The sequence below is a fragment of the Electrona antarctica genome (assembly GCF_951216825.1).
Source record: "Electrona antarctica genome assembly, chromosome: 22".
NCBI lineage: Eukaryota > Metazoa > Chordata > Actinopteri > Myctophiformes > Myctophidae > Electrona > Electrona antarctica.
This window is the reverse complement of record NC_136805.1, coordinates 27125335-27148083: the sequence shown is the minus strand read 5'-3', so window position 1 is coordinate 27148083 and position 22749 is coordinate 27125335. Positions and strand designations below refer to the sequence as shown.

Genomic DNA, 22749 nt, shown 5'->3' with positions numbered 1-22749 from the left:
TGAAGAATTATGCTCATAACGGGGACGTCAGGTTGAAAGTGGTTATGTTTGTTAATAGTAGTATTACAGTAGCACCTTGCTCTGTCCACTGAGCTATAGAGTACCAAAGTCATGCCCTGGTTTCCAGAAGTAATTTCTCTATGGAGAATAACATTGATTCATCTTAAAATCGTTTCATAAAAGCATTGTGGCAAAAAAATAAAAATAACTCTCTAGACTGTGATATTGTCAGGGAGGTGGCTCTGTATCAGTCACTCATATTTGTCTGTTTGATTCTTCATATCCATATCAGTCAATGGGAATTCAAAATGGGGGGACGGGGGGGTGGGAACGCAAAGCAGGTATAGGATGTGAAATTATGTCAGACTTCGGTGTTCTATTGCGGACCATGGATTAGACGTACTGTAGCTGTAGCTGCCTATATTTGTAGAAAATGACCTACTGTATTAGCTGGTATAGATACATGACATAATGTACGAACACCTTAATTAATGTATGTATTAACATGAACTTTACACATTAATACACCCACAGATACAGAACAGATGTCACCTATACATTTATGCATGAGCATAGCACACAGTATACACAAAGAACACACACACACGCGCGCACATGCACACGCATCCAGACATGGGGTCTGGCAGGGCGGATATTACCTTGTAGTGCCGAGGAGAGAACAACAGCACATATTCTGCTTCCTCCTTCATCCAGACACCTTTCGTGTGTGTGTGTGTGTGTGTGTGTGTGTGTGTGTGTGTGTGTGTGTGTGTGTGTGTGTGTGTGTGTGTGTGTGTGTGTGTGTGTGTGTGTGTGTGTGTGTGTGTGTGTGTGTGTGTGTGTGTGTGTGTGTGTGTGTGTGTGTGTGCGCGCAGTGGCGTGCACAGATAGACACTAGGGGGTGCTAGAGCACCCCCTGCCCTTTTGGCAATGTGCCCTTTTGAAAAAAAAAAAAAAAAAACTTTTTTTCTTTTTTTTTTGGGATTTTTCAAAAATAGCAGACCTACAAGCTCGTAGCGCGCCACTCGGTGGCGCGATATGAGCTTGTAGATCTGCTATTTTTCAATAGCTAAAGCATAACATAATGCTAACACCAAAAGGGGTCCCCGCCCAAAATGGATTAAGGCAACCGGCCGGTTCCACGCGCTGCACAAGGTGCCCTTTTTTAACTTGAGCACCTGCCCCTCTAAATGTGTGTGTGTGTGTGTGTGTGTGTGTGTGTGTGTGTGTGTGTGTGTGTGTGTGTGTGTGTGTGTGTGTGTGTGTGTGTGTGTGTGTGTGTGTGTGTGTGTGTGTGTGTGTGTGTGTGTGTGTGTGTGTGTGTGTGTGTGTGTGTTCTTTCTAACACACCTTCTCCCTCCTCCTGAGGTCCTGAACACTAATCTCTGACCTGAGAAGGGGAATGCCTCCCTGGCATGTTGGGGAGCGCTTGGTTTATGTCTCCTGCTTTGGTTTACACTGAGTGAGACGGGTGGGGCTGTGGAGTGTCTGGATGCTGAGATACCAGAGCTGCTGAACTGAACATACCTGGCTTTTCAAATAGACAGGGTGCAGTTGATTTCTGGTCACATTGGACGGGCAGGATCCACGTTATTGGACTTGGAAGATCACAGCACTCTTTGACAATAAATGTGTTTTCTGTCTTTACTCATCAGTTGAAATTTGTTGTGGTTACACTTTTCAGTAGTGTAAAATGTATTTAACTCTTGAGTTACATTCAGTTGGATTTGGATCTGTACGGGTATTTTGTGATACTCACTACATACAATACAATTCATATTTTATCTTCTTTCAGTTTCAGCTCATAGCTCATTAAATAGATTTGTTTTACTTTTTTTTTAGTGGATAGTAACCTTTAGAATGTACAGTAATTGTGCCATTCCTGCAATGTTTTTGAGTGTGACTCCAGTCTTAGATATATATTTTGGCAGTAATGCAAAGTGCAAAAATGATTTGGTTACACAGTAACATCAGGGCAATAGCTGTATACGTTTTGATTTGAAGGTGGCCTAAACACTGCAGTGAAAACGGCCTTCCTCTCAACTTCCCTGTCTGCCTTCACTGTATACTGTCTGACAAAGTATGTGGTAAATTTAATATTGGAAATGTATTCAGCTGTCTTGGCTTACCATCAGTTTGATCTCTTTGCCAAAGAGATTGTGTGCCATTTGGCTCCCATTTGTACCTCAGGCTTTGTGAGCATTATCTGTTCTACTTTCCTTTTTAAACGGTAATGTTGGAGAAAAGAATGAGACTTCGATTAATCAGAGGTTTAGCTTGACTCTTTAAAACAACTGTGAAAGGTAACTTTGATTTAGACCTAACTTTAAGCTACAGAAGTAATTTCATACGCCATTAAAAGGGGGTAAGAGGTTCTTGTGCACTTACAACTAATGTTATGTTTCTGTGGCTATAGAGCAGCCAAGTTAGTTAGATATATTTTATATACTGTATACAGTAAGAGGGATATTTAATCTGCTACATTTCTGTTGTGAACTAAAATGAAGATGGGATATGTTTCATATACCCTATTGGCCTGAATATAAAAAAACAGGGTCATATTATATCTTTTTCCACAAATTAGTCTTGAAAAATGGGGGTAGTCTTTAACCTGACTCCGCCAGATTGCGGCAGTATTGAGTTCACAAGTTCCCTCCTACCTCCATCAGGTCTCTCTCAAGCAGAGACGATGAACCCGAACCAGCGGGGCAAAAAATCTGCCATAATAATTTCGAGTTGTAGTTGCTGGTTCGGGTACATCGTCTCTGCCCGAGAGAGACCAGATGGAGGTAGGAGTGAACTCACTACTGCCACCATCTGGCGGAGTCAGGTTAGGTCGTCTTATAATCAGAGTCGTCTTATATTTGGCATACAAATAGTATGAGAGATATTATTCTGGTTAATTTATGTAGAAAACTAAGATTAAGATTAAAATTAACTTAACTATTTTAATATAAATATTTTAAACATCTATTATAAAGAAAACTAACTACTCAAAGATGACATGGCGTGGTATTAATATACTGTATGGAGACAGCCATAAATGGAGCGTTTCAAGAGGCATGACGGACTGACGGCCATATATGGTGGTGTGACGTGTCACGAGGCGTGGCGGACTGACGGCCATATATGGTGGCGTGACAGACCGACAGGTTTTGCAAGTTTCATAGTAATCTTGAGACCTACAGTCGCAATTATTAAGGACAGGTCAGGTCAGCTCCATATACAGGTCAGCTCCATATATGGTTTGATGAGGTCAGTGTCGTGATCTTCATATATGGAGACGGCCATATTTGGAGCGTATCTAGAAGCGTGATGACTGAAGGCCATATATGGTGGCCTGACGTGTCACGAGGCATGATGTCACGAGGTGTGATGGACTGACGGCCATATATGGTGGCGTGACTGACTGACAGAGCGACAGGTTTTGCAGGTTTTCATAGTAGTGAGTCGCAACAAATACTATTAACATTGACTGGAGTTTCTTCCAGTGGTGAAATGTCCCTTTAATTCAAATCAAAACAGTGTACAGTATTTTGGGGGCAGTGAGCTCAGAATGCATGAATGTTTACGATCGTTACTTAACCTGCCCTGTGAGCACAGAGTCAGAGACGTCTGACCTCGGCTCAGAGTTCACAGAGGCACAGTTCTCCTGACTCTGGTCCTCTGTTTAACCCCGGCTGACCCTGGGTCAGCCCAACCCGGCCCCCCACCCACCGTGATCATTCTAAAAGTAGACCAGACCGAGTGCTGCAGAAACGCTCGTCTTTCTTTTCCTTGAACGATGGCCGCGTGGGAGAACGTGTTGACTGGTGTGTTTATGAGCTTCTTCTTATTATTTTGTTTTTGCTCATGCATGAGCACACATGCACGCATGCATGGGTAGAGCACACACGTACAGTATGCATAGCGTACAAGTTATTACACACGCATGCACGTACAGGCTGATGCTCGCGTCAGAAACAGCTGTGTTATGTTTATGTTGTGTCATATGACCTCTGCCTTGAAATACTGAAGGGTCGCTGGAGAGGTGTGTGTGTGGGATGCATGTATAAAAATACCCCATTAGCCAGGAGTGAAACGTTGTCCCTGCTCACTGCTTTATCGTGTGTGTGTGTGTGTGTGTGTGTGTGTGTGTGTGTGTGTGTGTGTGTGTGTGTGTGTGTGTGTGTGTGTGTGTGTGTGTGTGTGTGTGTGTGTGTGTGTGTGTGTGTGTGTGTGTGTGTGTGTGTGTGTGTGTGTGTGTGTGTGTGTGTGTGTGTGTGTGTGTGTGTGTGTGTGTGTGTGTGTGTGTGTGTGTTCCATTCTTGAACACACACACTTTGTGTTTCTATGCATCAGTGTGTGAGTGCATGGTGCAGGTATGCGTTTATGTGCGTGTGTGTGCCATTCTTGAACACACACACTTTGTGTTTCTATGCATCAGTGTGTGAGTGCATGGTGCAGGTATGCGTGTGTGCATTCCAACTCAAAGTTCAGTACATCTGTGCTGTGCCCCTGTGTGCATTTCACTAATCTGTGCCCAGAATGGCTTGTTGCCAGGCAGAGAGCTTAGCTTGGCCAGGCAGCGGAGAGTGAATGGCAAACTCATTCCTAATTGTAGATTAGCTGTGCTCTGAGTCTGACTTACTGTAACTGTGGAGTCATAGAACAGAAGGATATGGGTGAGCTACTGCACTGTAGGTCCATTTAGTCTTCTTTTCATTCTGCGTCTAAAGGTTAGAGTCTGTTATGAATACACCGTTAACTTCTTAACCTGCACCACCTGGAGCCACAGTCGCAGGAGGTAGAGCAGGTCGTCCAATGATCCCAGGGTCGGCGGTTCGAATCCCGGCTCCTCCTGTCTACATGTCGAAGTGTCCTTGGGCAAGTCACTGAACCCCAAATTGCTCCCGATGTGCTGGTTGGTGCCTTGCATGGCTTCCGCCGCCATCGGTGTATGAATGTGTGTGTGAATGGGTGAATGTACTGCACAATCTATGTAAAGCGCCTTGGATAAAGGCGCTATATAAATGCACCATTTATTTATTTTTGTCGCATTCCCAAGCCAATAATTTGATGACCGGCAGAGTGATTCAATGGAGACTCAGTGGTCGGAAGCGTGGGCAGAGTGCTTTTTTTTTTTAATGAGTCAATCGATTGTGAATGAATTAATGTTATTATCAAAATCTTTAGTGTTTTGCCAATTATTTGGGGGCCAACTTGCAATATCCTCACGGGCCACCAGTTGGCCCCGGACCACAGGTTGAGAACCACTGCCTTTCTTCCCTATACTGTCATCATTATAACATTACTGTCATAATAGGAAAATAGCAGATCTACGTCTGTAGATTTAATGGGAGCTATTTGGTGTGCAGATGTTCTGTCTCAATTTTCCTTGGATCAAATTTGTGACATTCTGGTGAAAGGAGTGTGTCTAACCACTCTCTTCACAACTAATGGCTTGCTATAGCCTTTGCTCGCAATATTCCAATTCCATTTTAATGGTTGAACCCTGTGCTTGTTAATGACTTTATTGTTGCAGTGATTAATGGAGCCAGACTTTGCTCTTATTCACACATTTGAACTGAAAGGACATTGTGTACTGTAGGTTGGTCGTCGTGTGCATTCACAATGGCGCAGCTACTTAAAGGGAAGATCTTGAGTTAGCATATAGCTCCATCATTGGGAGCTGACTAACGCTGTAATAATAAGTGGCAGCTGACTTGTATAGCTATCCTGTAATTAGTTGATTGGCTGAGGCATTGACAGTGAATTCACAATAGCTCCCTGTACCCCAACTTAATGTGAGAAAGTGGGAAGTAGATATATTTGTCCAAGATGGCTCTGACGTAATTGATTGAGCTTCGTGGCAACGAAGCCTTCAGGCTATTCATACTTCTTGAAACAACCCCGTCGCACGTCAAAAATGACGTATATTCAACTGATGAAAAGGTTGGCGCTTTCAGTTGAAAATATGTTATGCGTCATGCCTTTTGTCGGATGACACAGTCATTTGACATTATAAATTAGCCTTTACTGGTACCCAGGCTAATGGGTAGATTGATAACCTATGACTCAGTCTTTACTGATTAGTGGTTATAAATAAATCATGTTTCTCTCTGTCAGCCTGCTTTATTCCTCCTTTAGAGACATACCGTATCTAAGATTAGAGGAGAGGGTATCATCTGTTGTATGTTTAATGAGCTCCCTTAAGTAAGACCGGTTCAAAGCATGTGTTTGTTCCCTGCAATTAAACAATTAGTGATTATTCTAACAATTAAAATTTCATGTGTGTGTGCGCGTGTGCGTGTGCGTGTGCGTGTGTGTGTGTGTGCGGCACCTGCTGTCTGTCCATCAAAAATGTTGGCACATTCCCTTTAGTCTCCTTTGTCACCACTCACACTAAGTAATGATCCATCCATCACTTTGACTATGTGTTATGCATAATGCTGTACTGTACAATACAAACTAACAGTGTTTATACTAGTAGCCAATAGACCTCTGTCCCTTCCTGTCAGGATGTATGTAATGTTATTCATTCATTTACTGATCTTATCTCCAGGTACTCTGATAAAGTTCCAGTTAAATGCTCCAATTCGTTGCTGTCGGGGGGGGAACTGGAAACCTTATGTCCAAAAATGTTACTTTTCAGGATTCAAATTAAGAAATAGCAAAGATTTGAACTTGTAGATATTCTTTATTTATTTTATTATTTATTTTTGTTACTTTTGTGTGACACTGTAGCATGATGATGTAGGGAATTTAATTTACAAAAAAAAGGTTAAAATAATGGAGATGAGAGGTTTCTGCTCAACTGCAATGAAATACCAGTAACTGGAATAATACATTTTGTAGAAGCAATGAGTGCAAAGCTTCAGGTTGATTCAGTTGCAGTTCAAAGCAAATACCATAGAGTCATTTTGCAACTATGATTTGTTGCAGTGGTGGAAGAAGTCAAATGTTTAATTTACTGTAAGTAAAAGTAGCAATACCACAATGTAGTTGTACTACTACTACAAGTAAATACTAGTAAAAGTAAATGTCCTGTATTAAAAGTTTTGCTTGAGTAAAAGTACCAATGTTAAATAAATAATATTATGCAGAATATTTGTCAATCTTTTGAAAATAGTAGATCTACAAGCTCAGCACTTCCACATAAGCAAAGTTTAAAATGGGGCTTGTAATAGTTATAAACTTGTAACAAAAGTTTTCAAATAATTGTTGTGAAGTAAAAGTACAATATTTTCCTCAGAGATACTGTATAGTGGAGTAACAAAATTGTACTTAAGTACAGTACTGATTTGTTGTATGTCTCCTACAAAGACAACTTCATTATACCAGGAATATTATACATTTCGTGTAAAGGTATGTCCTGACATTGTGAGCTTGTAGATCGGCAATTTTCACCCACGCACGGCTAAGTAGAACTCTGGATCTTTGTGTCGCGTGAAGGCCAGAAGAAGGAAAACAGGGCCTCCACTAATTATCTGTCAGCTCTGCCATCTAGATGTAGATAATCCAAGCATGAGTGCTATTTAGGGCCTTGGTCAAGTGTTCAACATAAACAGAAGATATATGCCAGCTTTGCAGCATTAATAAGGACTCCGTAATATCAGCTTATGTCTGGGCGATATATGTGCTTCTTGTTTTCCAAGGCATAGGCTACAGTATAATGATATTTGAATTGGCCTGTTACAGTATAATGATATTTGAATTGGCCTGTTACATGTGCCATGTACACATATTTTAGGTGCATGTTTTGTGTGATGAATTCTCTTAAAGGGGCTTTAATTTAGCATGGGTCAGTTGCAGCAGATGGTAATGTTTTTTTCTTGTTCTGGCCAGTTCCTGTACTGCTGGATGGGGAGACAATATATTTTTTCATGATTCAAAGTTCTATTGCTTTTTTCTGTTTAAGCACAAAGGAATGTCTGAGAATGTAAATAAAATAATTATACAAACAATTAAGACAACAAATGAAACCAAACTAGACAAAAAACAAGAAATGATCACATAGTGATATTTGTCAGGTGAAAGAAGCGCCGGTTTCTTTATTTAGTAACGGACGCTCCTCTCAACCGGCCGGTCTCAATTATAACATTACGTTACATACCATTGGGTGTCTCTAAAGATTTCTGTTACCTGCTTCCTGTTACCTGTTTCCCGGTCATGTGACCCGAGTAACCAATACATGACAGCAGCGTGTGTGGCATCCAATCAGGACTAGGTCCCGACTAGGAGCCAAAGTCGAAATTTGACTAATTCACGTCAGGTTTCACCTGACAGAAGTATATCTGCCAGCTCACAGCCCAGTGTGAAGACGCTTTGTAGATTGTCTACTTTTTATTGCAGCGTGACGCCATCATACGACAATGTATAAAATAGGGCTTAATCGGGCATGTCATAACAGGCAAACATTTGGCAAAAATAGCTGATCTACAAGCTCACAATTAAAGGCATTGCAGTGTAATGCGTTGTGAGCTTGTAGATTTCATTATTGTACTGTGTGTAGCTGTAGAGATTTGATTAGATTTTATTAAGGATCCCCATTAGCTGGTGCCATAGCAATCAGCTAGTCTTCATGGGGCCCACATGAAAAATACTTGGTTAACCCATTGATGCCTGAGGCCGAATCTGGGAACGCCTTCTAGGGCCTGACCTAAGGTTTCTGAAAACCTTCAAATTCTGATTCATTATTTTTTTAAATAGTGATGTTGCTACATTTATAGCAATAGCTGATGAGACACAGAGAGCGCGCCGGCATCAAGGGTAGAACAACGTATACTGTAGGTTGCACCAGGCGTGGGTTAAGGAGTGCATTGTCAAACCACAGCATCCAGATAATAGATGTGAAGTATTCCTTTTACCCTGTATGATAGAGTGGTGCTAAACAAACAACTAATTCCTCCTAGTGAGAAAGTGTTATTCATAACATCCATCTCTTGACCGGGTAATCCCTTTGAGTCAGTAGAAAATCCTCTTAAGTGCACAGTCATTAAACCCAGAGAAGTAACACAGTGGCTTGGTCATCATCTGTGCCAAAAGTTGAACGCAAACTGCATTTTCATGTTTGTTTATAGCTGTTGAGGTGCTTTTATGTCAAAGATGACAGTAAGTTAGATTTTATAAGGATAAATGTGGACTGCTATTAAATAGCAGGCTCACTATTTACTAACATCCTGTACCGTACAGTTTTGACTGGAACTGTTTGGTTTGACCAGAGAAATGATTCAGGAACGATCAACACATGATTCTGGAAACCCAGTCACAAGCTCAGTGGCTTCACATAGGGTTGGGCAACTTTGACGATGGAGAGGGCCACTATATTTCCACACTCACTCCAGAGGGCCACATTGCATATTACTGTCGTAGCAAAAATAGCTGATCTACAAGCTCAAAACGAGTTGCAAAATGCAACACATTTTGAGCTTGTAGACCAGCTATTTTTGCTATATTTGAATTGAAATCCTGATTATCATTTTTTGCTATTTTGAATTGGAATCCAGAAAAGTTACAATTTTATTTAATTTCAATTGCCTTTCAAATTCCTTTAAGTTATGTTAACTTTATGAACTGAAGTACAAATACATTGGACATCAAAAAGACAATAACCTTACAATACAGTATTATGTAAAGGTAAATGGTGCATTTTTTTAAAGAAGGGGGCCGGACAATATAAGCATTGCTTCCCTCTGTCCCTTCTTGAACAAAAAATAGTTGATTTGTTGTTGTGTTGATCTACTTTTATTTGTACTTTTTATGTTCAAGATAAATAAAGATCAAATCAAAAAACCTTTTAATACTGCTCATTAAACTACTAATGTAGAGTAGACTGAAGGAAGTGAAGCAGGTCATGTTTGCATGTTTGGAATTGTAACAGCTGAAATCAATAATGTATCAGTATTCTGATATGAACCTGAGGGCCACATTAAGTGAAGGTGGGGTCCGCATGCTGGCCTCCGGGCCGCCAGTTGCCCATGTACAGTATGTTAACAGGCCAGTTGAAGAAAACGGCTTCGAGGAAATGTCTGTCTGTCTTTTCTATGTCTCTCTCCATCTGGACGTGCATACAGTGTTGTACATATCCTGTCTCTAGGGATAGCTTAGATCTGACAACAGCAATGCCAACTCCCCATGCAGGAAACCCATCCCATCGAGACAGCTGATTATCGTGTGTGTGTGTGTGTGTGTGTGTGTGTGTGTGTGTGTGTGTGTGTGTGTGTGTGTGTGTGTGTGTGTGTGTGTGTGTGTGTGTGTGTGTGTGTGTGTGTGTGTGTGTGTGTGTGTGTGTGTGTGTGTGTGTGTGTGTGTGTGTGTGTGTGTGTGTGTGTGTGTGTGTGTGTGTGTGTGTGTGTGTGTGTGTGTGTGTGTGTGTGTGTGTGTGTGTGTGTGTGTGTGTGCTTTGTATTTCCTGCTTTTTATGTTATTGGTCAAAAAAAAATAATCTTCCAATAGGCCTATATGCTATTCTAGCAACCAACTCTATGAATGCCTTTATAGCTACAGTTTGTGTGACAAAAGAGAGCAGTATTCCTCCACCAATCTGTTGCAAGGAGGGTTCAGAGGGGGAGAGGTAGATAGATATGGCAGGAGAGGGATGGATGCAGAATGGAGAAACAATCTGCAAGTAACAGAATAGAGGGATATTGGTTAATCGGACTAATACATTTAGTCGATAAAAAAAAAGCTCCTCGATTATTCGATCAACCTGCATGAGCAGAATTAAAGGGATATTTCACTTTCAAATACACTTTTGTTCATGTCATCGTCTACTCAGGCTTATGTGAACACACAGAAAAAAGGTTGGGTGTTTTCGATGAATCTATCATGGTTAAAATGGAGTTTTTTGTTATAATGGGTTTGTATAGGAAGGGAGCGGGGCAGCTAAAATGAATATCAAATATCTAAATACAGAATCAAGCAACTTTCTGGGGTGTTCACATAAGCTTGAGTAGACGATAAAACTACCAAAAGTTTTTTTGAAAGTGAAATATCCCTTTAAGTCTGTTTTTGTTCTACTTGGTTGGTTTCGATAGATCTTTGGTTAATTAGCCCTTCGCTAAACCCCACCCCAAAAAGCGATTGGCCAATGCCAATCCATATAGTTTAGCAACTGTTGCTATGCAGGACAAGCTTCCGTTACCTCATAGCTGTCAGTGTTATCTTGTTTAAACGAGATAATTATCTTGTTTAAACGAGATCATTATTACTCGAGATAATTATTACTCATAGGAATAGACTACGTGACAACCAGGAATAGTCTGGTGACCACCGGAGAGACGGGTGGCAGCCGGAATGTAGACGGCACCTGGGAGCAGTATGGGTTGGCGCCCCAGCCTGTGTCTTCCGTGAGGAGGAAGCTCAACAAACCCACGGTGAGGCCTTTAGGAGGGCCATTCAAGCCGCAAGCGGAGCCTGCTGCACCATCATGGGCAAGGTGGAGCCTGCGGAACCATTGCGGCCACCATTCCTGAATGAAGTGCCTGGTGCTGGGAGTCTGATGCAACGCACAGGGGCTGGACCTGGTGAGAGCAGGTGTGGACCTGGTGGGACGTAGGAGGGGCCCGGACAACCCACGGAGCCTAGTCCTTCCACGTGCCAGAATAGTGCCTCCCAGTCCCGGCAGAGTAGTTCAGGAGGAACGGATTGTGTGGCCCTGGTTATTCAATAATGGGACTGATCGAGGGTAGCTACTGGGTAAGTCGGGACTTGATCACCCCGGCTGGGTCACCTGATTGAGGGGTATGATGTTGGAAGACCCGAAACCCCAATGACCTTTGGATACATCACTGAGGATACATCTCAGGTGTATCCAAGCGATGTATTTTTGTTATTATCTTGTTTAAACGAGATGATTATCTTGTTTAAACGAGATAATATCTTGTTTAAACAAGATAATATCTTGTTTGAACAAGATCATTTATTTTTCTTCCTATGGCCACTCCAGGGCTCCGTAGTACGCATAGGCAGCTTAACGTCAGAGAAGTTGCACGACTGACCTGCCCAGGTGATGGCAATAATACTAATGACCGTAGTCTTACCGTGCAACTTGAAAACTTCTGTCGGGCGTTAAAGTTGATGTTGGATACTGTTTCTCCCTCTGTCATTGCAGTGGCCTACTGCAGGCCTACTGCAGGCCTGGTTGACTAGATTTAGAAGATATTTTGATGCTCTTGCTACTGAAATGATCGATTATTTGGTGATGAAATCCAGTTATTTAACATGTATCTCAATGGGTGAGAAGGACAGCTTGCCCTGTCTCCTCGCTGCTAACGTGCGGCAGCCTATTGGACAAGGACGGGTTGGGGAGAGAGTTAGCGAAGGGCTAATTGGAGGAATCAGAGCATCTTCCCTCGCTCGCTCGCTCGCTTCCTTCCTTCCTCGCGCAACATTTTCAAGTTTCCAATAATTAGGCTCAGTAGTATTGTTTTCATTGTCCTCCGGGTCCTCATATAGGCCCTCTGTATCGATTCCGTCCTATTTTTCCCAACTCCCCGTCCCTGCCAAAGACATTACCGTCCATTTGCATCGCCACTAAATGTTGCTGTAATGGCTTTCTTCTGAAGTTTGACGTCTCTCAAGGGTCACTTACACACTGTATGGAGGCGTAATGATTCCGTAGTTTCAGAGAAGCATTTCTTTTGGACTCTTCCCAGAACAATTTGAAGTTGAGTTTTAGTTTAGTTTACTTTACTTTTACAAAAGACTTAGTTTAATTTCTTTTAGTGATATTATTATTATTATTATTTTGTAATATTCAACGTCAGAAAAATACAATTGTGAGCCCTGCTATCTTTGACAGATTAACCCTAACTAATGACATTAGTTACTATAGTTAATTTTGTAAACACACAATATGGCTTCAGTTAGTTATCTTTTTTTTGCAAAGCCTCATAGCCTAATTTTTTAAATGTTTTATTCTATTTATTTTATTTTTTCAATTCTATTTATTTTATTTTGTTAAACTATCATAACCCTCGGGTCAAAGGGTCAAAGTGTTCCTTCCATGTTCACTGTGTTCTCGTTTTAACAGCGGCGGCGACACATGAATTTCATTGGCTATCGCCTAATCGCCCGTTATCGCCGGACGGTGTTGCCCAAAAGATAAATTATTTTCATCTTTTCCGGCGACCTTCCTCCGCCCACTTTTCGACTATCGCCTGTTCGCCTGCTATCGCCGCCATTCGCCGGTAGTTGCCGGGTCGCATAGACAAATAATGTACTTCCAGAACATTCGCCTGTCTGTCGCCCGCTGTTAAAACGCCAGAACAGTTCATAGTGAATGGGAAGAGAGGACTTTTCTTTCAGTTCACACCGTTGCCGTCCATTCTGTAAAGAGAAAACACGTGTCAGATTCATCACTACTTCCCAATCCCAACAGGTTGTGAAACACATATTGGACCAGGAAGAGGGCAACCTGATCCATCCCTCCAAGAAGATCCTGCTATCCTGCCCTGGATGTGTGTGTGTCAGAGTGGCTCGCTGGGCAGTGCAACGGCCCAACACAAGCTCCTCTTCCATTCCCAGTACCTGCTATGGTACCAACCACTGCCTGAAGCCCTGGTGTGATCCTGCATCTCAGACGCCCAGGTCAGTCCACTTTGTGTTTTCTATTGTTGGCAGAAAAGACGTTGATGGGCCCGGATGATGACGGTACCGTCAATAAGCCTCTCTGACTTACTTACTTCCCCCCCATCTCTCTCCCTGTTTCCTGTCAACCTACTGTATATCTAGTAATAAAGGCAGAATAGCCCAAAAATATCTACAACTAGAAAAAGTGCCCCTCGGGGCACAGGCCTCCACCAGGGCAGGTCAGGTTGTGGCCTCCTGGTGGCGCTATAATAGGCCAATGTGAAAAGGGTGCCATTTCTTCATACGCCTTTGATGGCAATTGGAAGATTTGAGGCATTTTGTTCCAAAAATGTGTTTTGCAAAAATCAACCTGTTGGTGGCGCTATAACAGGCCAATGTGAAAAGGGTGGGATATATTCCTCAGCCTAGTAAGAAAATGTGTGAAAGATTTCACGTAAATTGCATGCTGCGTTCATGATTTGAGGCTTTTGTTCAAAACGGGGCAATCTTGCAAACTGTGGAAGCCAATTATAGCCAATTAGGATGGAATATGAAATATCGGACAGATCCGACTTGAGCACATGACCATAGAGATACTGTGTAACGATTTGTGAGATTTCACCAGCCAAATTCATATATATTTTTGGGGTAACTCAGGATTTAGAAACCATTTTGTAGAATCGGCCTCAGGTCTTAATGGGTTACTGAATGTGTTTATACCATGTGTGTGTTTTTAGGTTTTACCGTGCCGCGGGCCAGAGGACGTCAGTGTGTTCCTTCCTGAGCGGAGCCCTGCTGGAGGCCACAGCTGCCCTCGGTGCTCGCTCTGCCCTGCCCTGTCCTGCACCACAGGGCTCCACCGGACACGCCGTGCTCAAAGGTGAGTTTGTGTGTGTCTTTCACTGTGTGTGTGTGTGTGTGTGTGTGTGTGTGTGTTTGTGCGTGTGTGCGTGCGTGTGCGCGCACGGCGTGCGTCTGCAACGTGCGTGTGGAAATCTTTACTCGTGCACTTTGCCGTCTGTAATGAATATAAGCGACAGTGGTACATCATAAAGCACTTTGGAGAAAAGGCGCTATAGAAATACGGACCATTCCATCCACACAAAAATGAGTGTGGTAGACGGATGCTTTGACAAAAGCTAGCATGAATGAATGAGAGGTTATTTTTGCGTTAATGATAATGTCTTATTATTATTATTATTATTATTATTATTATTATTATTATTATTATTATTATTATTATTATTATTCTTTCTTTTCATAATCTTTTTATTCAGGTTTTTCGACAGTAGCCCAGGGGCAAGTATTAGACAGACATATAAAATATAAAAATAAAACTCAATCCCCTATCCCACCCTCCCCCCACCCACAATCCCAAGGATAGTCGGAACAGTCTGGAGGAAATAAAATAAATATATATATATTATTATTATTATTATAATATTGTATATTAAACCTTTATATAATGACATGCCCAAAACTATGCCAGATTTAAAGTGGTTAAAACCTTTATTTATGATGGGGAAACCCAGCTGAGACCAAATAGCCTCAATCTGTAATGGACAACACTGCTACAATTCCAGTTTCCAGTTAAAACCAGTACCTCCTAAAAAGAGAATATAAAAAAACAAGATGATAAAATATGTCAGAAAGAGAACCAGGATGATCAAACACTTGATGCTGAAACAAAATGGGTGATGCAGTGTGACACTGGCTGAGTGTGTTTTGACATGGCTGAAGGGTAGCAGACTGTAAATGGTTGGAGTTGAGTCACTGTGGTCCCCTGTGGTTTGTCTGTCCTACATTATCCCTGGACACTCTTTTCCAGTCAACCATGCCATGTAACATATTTCACACGTTCTGGATGTCTTTTCATATGATGCGGCTCTGTTTTAGCCAAGGTCCTCAGAATCATTTTTTTTTAAATGGCGAAAATAGCTGGTGAATCAGCTAATTTAGCCTTTTCTAAGCGAAAACCCCTTCAGGAATGGCTCTGGTTACAATGGACAAGTTATCAAAAGAAACATCACAGAACTTCAAGGGTTCTGGAAAGATTAAGGTTAAGGAAGATTCTGAGTTACCCTTCATGGTCAAAAAGAGACACATAATGCTTAACCCCACAGGTCACCCTGTTCCTTCTGTGCCTCCTCTTATCACTTACACACACACACACACACACACACACACACACACACACACACACACACACAGCAAGCGAGGTGAACGCTTTGAGTCTTCTTGCCACATCAGAGCCACTCCACAGCCCTGCATCTTCTTTACATCAGAGCAAACTGGAGGTTTCAAGAGCCAAGGTCACTTCAAAGATGTGAGCCAGCCTCTTTTGATTAGCTTCAAACGATACCTTGACCACGCACGCACGCACGCACGCACGCACGCACGCACGCACGCACGCACGCACGCACGCACGCACGCACGCACGCACGCGTCTCATGTCTCTTTCTCACACACACACACACACACACACACACACAGTGACTTGGTACTGTTAGCATTTCTCAGTATTTCTCCTTGAGATCTGTTCCTCGAACGGCTAGAAGCTGCTACTGTAGCTTAGAGAATAGGAGATGAAGGTATAGACACCATTTTACCAGGGTAGATACTGCTGTGTATCATGTGTGTTCCTTTGAGGACTAAATGTTTCCTTTTGGCTTTTGATTTAAATGACCAATCTCTCTATATAAGTAATATATAATAATATAAATATATAAGTAAGTAAAACATGCAGCAGTGAATTTCTTAACCCACATTAATATGAATTTGGCTGTGGACCCCATCTAAAATATTTTGTGCCAGGGGAATATGTTTTTAAGATGTATTGAAAATAGCAGTTCTTGTGTGCTTGTAGATCGATCACTTTGAGAGTCCATGTAGATTTGTCTCTGCATGCTTGTTCGCTGGGCTCTCTGTCTCCAGCAGCTCCTCTGCACTGATGTAACTTTAATGTAAGCTGATCCTCGTACATCCACTGCCTCTGGCCACATGCCAGGTGACAGGCTGTCTGTTCTGCACCACTGATGAGGTTTCACAGGCTCGCGCACACGTGTGCACGTACGCACGCAGGTATGCATGGACAGATAAATTCAGTGTGTTTTGTAACAACTTACATAGACGTCTTTTGACCTTTCCGTGATCTCCAAGCAGAATAATGGACCCGTTGTCCGCCCCGTTACCCGCTCGTATCACCGCTCGCTATCGTTGACTTTATTTCATCCAACACCGCATGTGTTGGCGCATCGCACGGAAGACAGTTGACTGGCATTGTCTAGTACAGTAGGCGACTGCTGCTATATTATCATCACAACATGAAGTTATATCATGATTGATGTACTGTAATGGCGTTATCTCAACAAGGATAGGATGATTAAAGAAAAGATTAGCCTGATGACCGTCTTGATCCAAGGCTATGTGACTATCAGAAATTACTTTAGAACTTTAGTTAAACTTGCAGAATGACACATTACTTGACCTGGATTACGTCTTGCACTTGAATGTTGACATTATAATGCTTTGGTGTTTCATTCGCGGAATTGTGATGAAAACACGCTACAGCTCGTAGTGATAAACACCACACGTGAAATGCTACAATGAGGTTGCAAGGATTCGGCCGTGATGTAACTGCTATGCAACACGGAGGTAGCACAGCAGCAGAAAGAATGCCATTATGAAGGATTCGTCAGTGATGTGACATCACTGGCGATTCCTTGGGCATGTGACGGACGGACGTAGCTTGTCTCCGCTGTTGAGAAGCACCAAGCTGCTGTCTATAGAGCGTCACAGTCCCGCCCCCTTTCATGACGATGCCAGGCTCAAAAAGTATTTATTTAAAGACGGTTACGCCGCGGACAAAGCCAACTCGAGTCGTGACAAATCATGACAATAAACACAATATTTTGGACCAAACAAATAATTACAAAGAAGAAAAACAACAAAAAGTGTTGTAACCTGCCGTTTTTTTTCTTCTTTCTAATTCTTTGTTCGGCCCAAAAGATTGTGTTTGTTGTCATGATTTGTCACAACTCGAGTTGGCTTTGTACGAGGCATAAATACTTTTTGCAGGATTCACACACACACACACACACACACAACACACACACACACACACACACACACACACACACACACACACACACACACACACACACACTCACACACACTACATTAGGCATGTATGACGCAATACATTTCTTTTTTTTTCATGAGTCCGGGAAGTGGAATAGAACCAACACACACTCCCTCTCTCTCTCAAACACCCACACGCACACACACAAACACACGCACACACAGCTGCAGGCTTGGCAGTACTTGGAAGTAGACACGTAGATACACACACAACCACATAGGCACACACACACACACACACACACACACACACACACACACACACACACAAAATATAATCGCACTCCTCTGACTGTGTGCCAAAACAGTCAAGCTATTTGATGAACGCACATAACAGCATTTCGCTGTTCTGGGTTCTCCGGGAAGCAATTAAGGCTCCAGACCCACGCATCCTCGTAGCTCCTCAAGAGGCCTTTTAGGGCCTGTCAATCACACCAGCAGGTGCTGTGTGTGTTCAAACTGAAAGTTGATGAGTCACTCTGCACAATGTAAACAGAAACGGAGACCTAAGTGGCAGATGGATGCTCAATGTTTGGATGCTCAATGTTTTATCGCAGTCGTTAATTTAATTTGATGAACCCCCCCATAACTCTGAGAGTATACAAACAGAACCAAATGCACCCTTATGGGTCAATTTGGTTCCATTTGTATACAGAGTTACAGACCTGTAAAGTGTCCATTTCGAACACCCCTCAAGGGGGTGGGAGGTGTGTGTGTGTGTGTGTGTGTGTGTGTGTGTGTGTGTGTGTGTGTGTGTGTGTGTGTGTGTGTGTGTGTGTGTGTGTGTGTGTGTGTGTGTGTGTGTGTGTGTGTGTGTGTGTGTGTGTGTGTGTGTGTGTGTGTGTGTGTGTGTGTGTGTGTGTGTGTGTGTGTGTGTGTGTGTGTGTGTGTGTACAGTACACACACTGTTTGGCTTTTCTGCCTTTATTGGATAGTATAGTAAGGAATGACAGGAAACGTGGAGTGACGGCAAAGGCCGTGGAGCTCAGGAATTGGAGCCTACTGTATGTGTGGTATTGTGGTACGTGCCTTAACCACTAAGCTAGGCCATCAGTGCCCCTATAAATTAATTATTATGGTACCGATATATATTTTCACCAGATGTTCACCTAGAAGCAAAATATTCTGTATGGCAAAATCTAGGTGCATAGATAAGTGCAATAAGAGATTATTTGGTTTTGTGGTTTCAAGTTATGTGATAGTTTTCCAGGTGTAAAGAAGTGGATGAAATTCGTTTTTGTTGTTTTCAGAAAGAGGAAAAGAAAAGGAAAGAAAAGAAGAGAAGAGAAAATATCTAATAGTAAAGAAAAACATGTTAATGAGAGGCAAAAATCTAGATATCTACATACAGTATATAAACATAGCAAATAATGCAGGACCGGTACAGTGTACATGAGACTAGACATAAGGTGGTGGTGACCTAATGTTCACACCTATTTTTGCCCAATGACATATAGGGACGGTAAAGTTCCTTTGGTTAAGACTGAGATGAGTCTGTGCAATAACATTTGTAAATGCTTGGGCTGTTTTGGCCGTATCAATTTTATTTTTTATTATTATTGGTACCGGTTATTGTCAGTCATTTCTGTGTATATTTTAGTTATTTGTGACATCTTCCCTGTTCCCTGTACAGTTTGTTTACAAACCTTAAAAGGCAAACTTTATTCTAATTTTGATTTACATGTCCCAATGCCAAAAACACAATTTAACCATTATTAATCTATAATTTGCACAACATTATTCGTCAACAACTTGGATGATCCATGGTAGCCCTAGTCTGAGTATAAAACGGTTTCATCCTCATAGAATTTTGTTCATTTCGGCACAACCAGCCGAATCCAGAATAAGATTAACTTTGTTTGGAGTATGCTGCAGGTTTAACTGTGTATACAAATGTTCCTCGTCAACTTTCCTGGTTAAATAAGAGTTGATAGTCATAATAACAGCAGTATCAGAAAATTCAAATGATAAATTGAGTGAGGGTTATCCAGAGCTGTTTGTGGTTAATTTATATCAATTATTCAGGGGGATGTCACTTTAATTATACCAAAGTTGGGGGAAGGTCTTGTCCAAGCTTTAGTTCTAAAGCAAATAATGTTTGCTTTTATTTGACCATGTATGGTGCTAGTCCTGTGCTCAGTGTTTAACCCCTATAATAAGTGACCTTTGATGATACAGAAAATACTTCCAAAATAGCACAACCCCATCAATATGATATAGCTACAGTATGTACTGTAGCCTGTTCTAGCATCAAGGAATAATTGAGGTTACTTTTGACTGGTCAAAACTGCTTGTTGTGGTTTAAACCTTTGAAGGGCTTTTTTGTTTCATTATTATGGAACTACTTTTACCTTTCTTTATTTTTTTTTATTTTTTATTTTGGCTTTTTCTGCCTAGTTTATTGATGGAGATAGTAGACTGACAGGAATTGGGGAGAGAGCGAGAGGGGGAGTGACACGCAGCAAAGGGAGTCGAACCCGCGACACACTGCCACGCCCGGGCCTACTTGTACTTGTATGCGTGTGTGTGTATATATATATATATATATATATATATAATCATCATTTTTTATTATTATTTTACATATGATTTATATGAAATCTATTACCGGGCTGAAACCTTGCCCTATGCTTTCATCTTGAATGATGTTCTGGAAATATTCGTAATTTTGCAACCAACCCGTAAGCCTGATTTATACTTGGTCGTACGGCAGTGGCTGTCAATCCACAAGCTCTTATGGGGGTCCCTCGCACAGAATTAAAATGTCTGAGAACCACTGGTCTAGCTCACCGCAACACATTGTGAGCTTGTATATTGGCTATTTTCAGCAGAGGACACCATGGTGCGATGGATTACAAATTAGGCATTAAATCTACACTCGGAGATAAGGTAACAACTAGTTCAACACAACGTACCACATGCAGTCTATCAATGGCTCTGGTCCCAAATACCTTAGAGGATTACCATAATGGTCTGTGTGGCTGCAGTTGTATTTTCAGAGCTTTAACATTAAGTGGCGAAAGGTGGAATGTTTTTCTTTACGTTCTTCAGCTGCCACGTGCGGCCGCAATAAGCTGGAAACGTCGCCGGTTCCTCTGATGTACGTCAGACGGTCAGTGACATGTGATCTTGTGGCGGTTTGACACGTGTGTGTGATTTAGACGGCGGGTCAGTAGGAGACGAGTGTTTTATGGTGACGGTTGGTCAGGTGACCCCCTTGCATGGTGAGGAGGAGTGTAAGGGCTGCAATTATCCATTATCCTCTTAGTGACTATTCTATCATATCTTTTTGGTGATTATTCTATCAATTAATCGCTGCAACATTTGAGTAGACCTTTTTCTAATTGACTAAATTGATTAGTCTAAAGGCTTTGTCCTACAATGTGTCATACAAAAATGGTGTAGCCTGTAGAATAGCATATGCAAGCTTGTGAGCTTGTAGATGTGTTAAAATTTCAAACATTTATTTTTGACTATGTGACTATGAATACCAGTAGGGGCAAAAGTGCCAGAAACAGAGAGAGAGAGAGATAGTGCTGCACTGTTCCCTGCTAATGAGAGAGAGAGAGGGGGGGGGGGGGGGTGGCTGGGGGAGAGGGGAGTTGCACCACTCAGTTCACACGGGTGTGATTTTTTTTTATCATAGATTAAAGCAGTGAATGTTGCAGGCCTACATCAGTTCCGCAAGGCTGTGTTGTGATGGTAAACTCTTGACACCCATAAAACCAAATACTGGCGGTGGAAAAAATAAAGACAACAAGAATAGATGAGGGTAAGCCAAGGTCAAGGTGTTCATGAGACTGTGCACACAGTCAAAATCTTCTCTTCTGTGTTCTGTGTTGATTTAAAATCTGATGGTGTAAAATGGATTCAAATGGACACTGTCAACGTTAAATGAACACTGTGAAATGCATGTATTGTATACTGCATATTATTGGCATTTATGGACTTACAGTAGGCTATGTGTATATGCCTTATTCTGTGGTCAATGTGTGTTTTAGAGAGACAGAGGCTTACTTGAACACGCACATGTATCTGTGTGCACAAAAATTAAATGTACACATGCACATTCAGGTATAGAAACGGACAGATGGCGAGATCATAACTACCGCGTATGTCCTCATGAGAAACATATTTTTGTTTCATGGAGCTTCTGTGTCATAAACACTGTTTATGTTAGGAACACCTCGCTAATGGACTGTCAGTCGGATGGCTTTTGTGTGTATTTGAGCATGGCCCTGTGTGCATGCGTTTGACGCGTTTATGTATGTCTGTGTGTGTGGGTGTGGGGGGGGGTCTGCAAGAACACATCCAAGTGTACCGCGTGTGTTTTCTGCGTTGAAACTATTTGGAAATGTCAAGAATAACAGCATTGCAGAACCAATCCAAAGACTTTGGGGTAGTGGTCCTTTATTGGAGTTTTCAAGGTTGTTTTCTGTTCTCCGCTGTTCTAGTCCAGTAGTTCTGAAAGTGGGGTCCGGGGACCCCCAGGGGTCCTTGAGGTAGTTCCAGTGGGTCCCCAGCAAAATTACATTTCTGTTCAAAATGCATGGTGCGTGTAGATCAGTATACTGTATAGTTAACATACAGTATCTTCAATTTCCAGTTTTCTTGACATTCCAAGAAGCCATTGGACCACTATACTGTAGGCCAAGGGTGCCCACACTTTTTGGACTTGAGAGCTACTTTGAAAATGACCAGCTCAACAAGATCTACCCACCAAAAAAAACTATTAAACCATTGCTGAAAATAGTTTAAATATGTATCTGAGGCAGAGGAGGCTTTGGAATACCGGAGCTGGCATTACATATAAGACAAATGCACTTGGAATGCGAAATAGAGCGGGAGAAATGGAATAGGTAGGGGTTTGTTGTATTAATTTGTAATGCTATACCAATGTTTTTGTACACAACACTCTTGAAAACAAAATAGGCCTATTGCATTGTGGGTTTGAGCTGACCCTTTTGATGTCAATCAAGTCACCTTAATTCAAGTGGCAGATGCCACTATTTAAATTAAATATTCCTTAGGCACATGTGATGTGATCTACCTGCA

The 22749-nt window shown here is 41.9% G+C and overlaps 1 protein-coding gene across 2 annotated transcripts in view; it reads left to right on the top strand.

Moving 5' to 3' along the window:
• plce1 (phospholipase C, epsilon 1) overlaps window positions 1-22749 on the top strand; it is a 122228-nt gene that overhangs the window by 33882 nt on the left and 65597 nt on the right. For both annotated transcript variants that reach the window (XM_079492043.1, XM_079492044.1), the window contains exons 6-7: window positions 13364-13572; window positions 14292-14434. In XM_079492043.1, the coding sequence (XP_079348169.1) occupies window positions 13364-13572; window positions 14292-14434 (352 nt within the window). The remainder of the gene's footprint in view (window positions 1-13363; window positions 13573-14291; window positions 14435-22749) is intronic.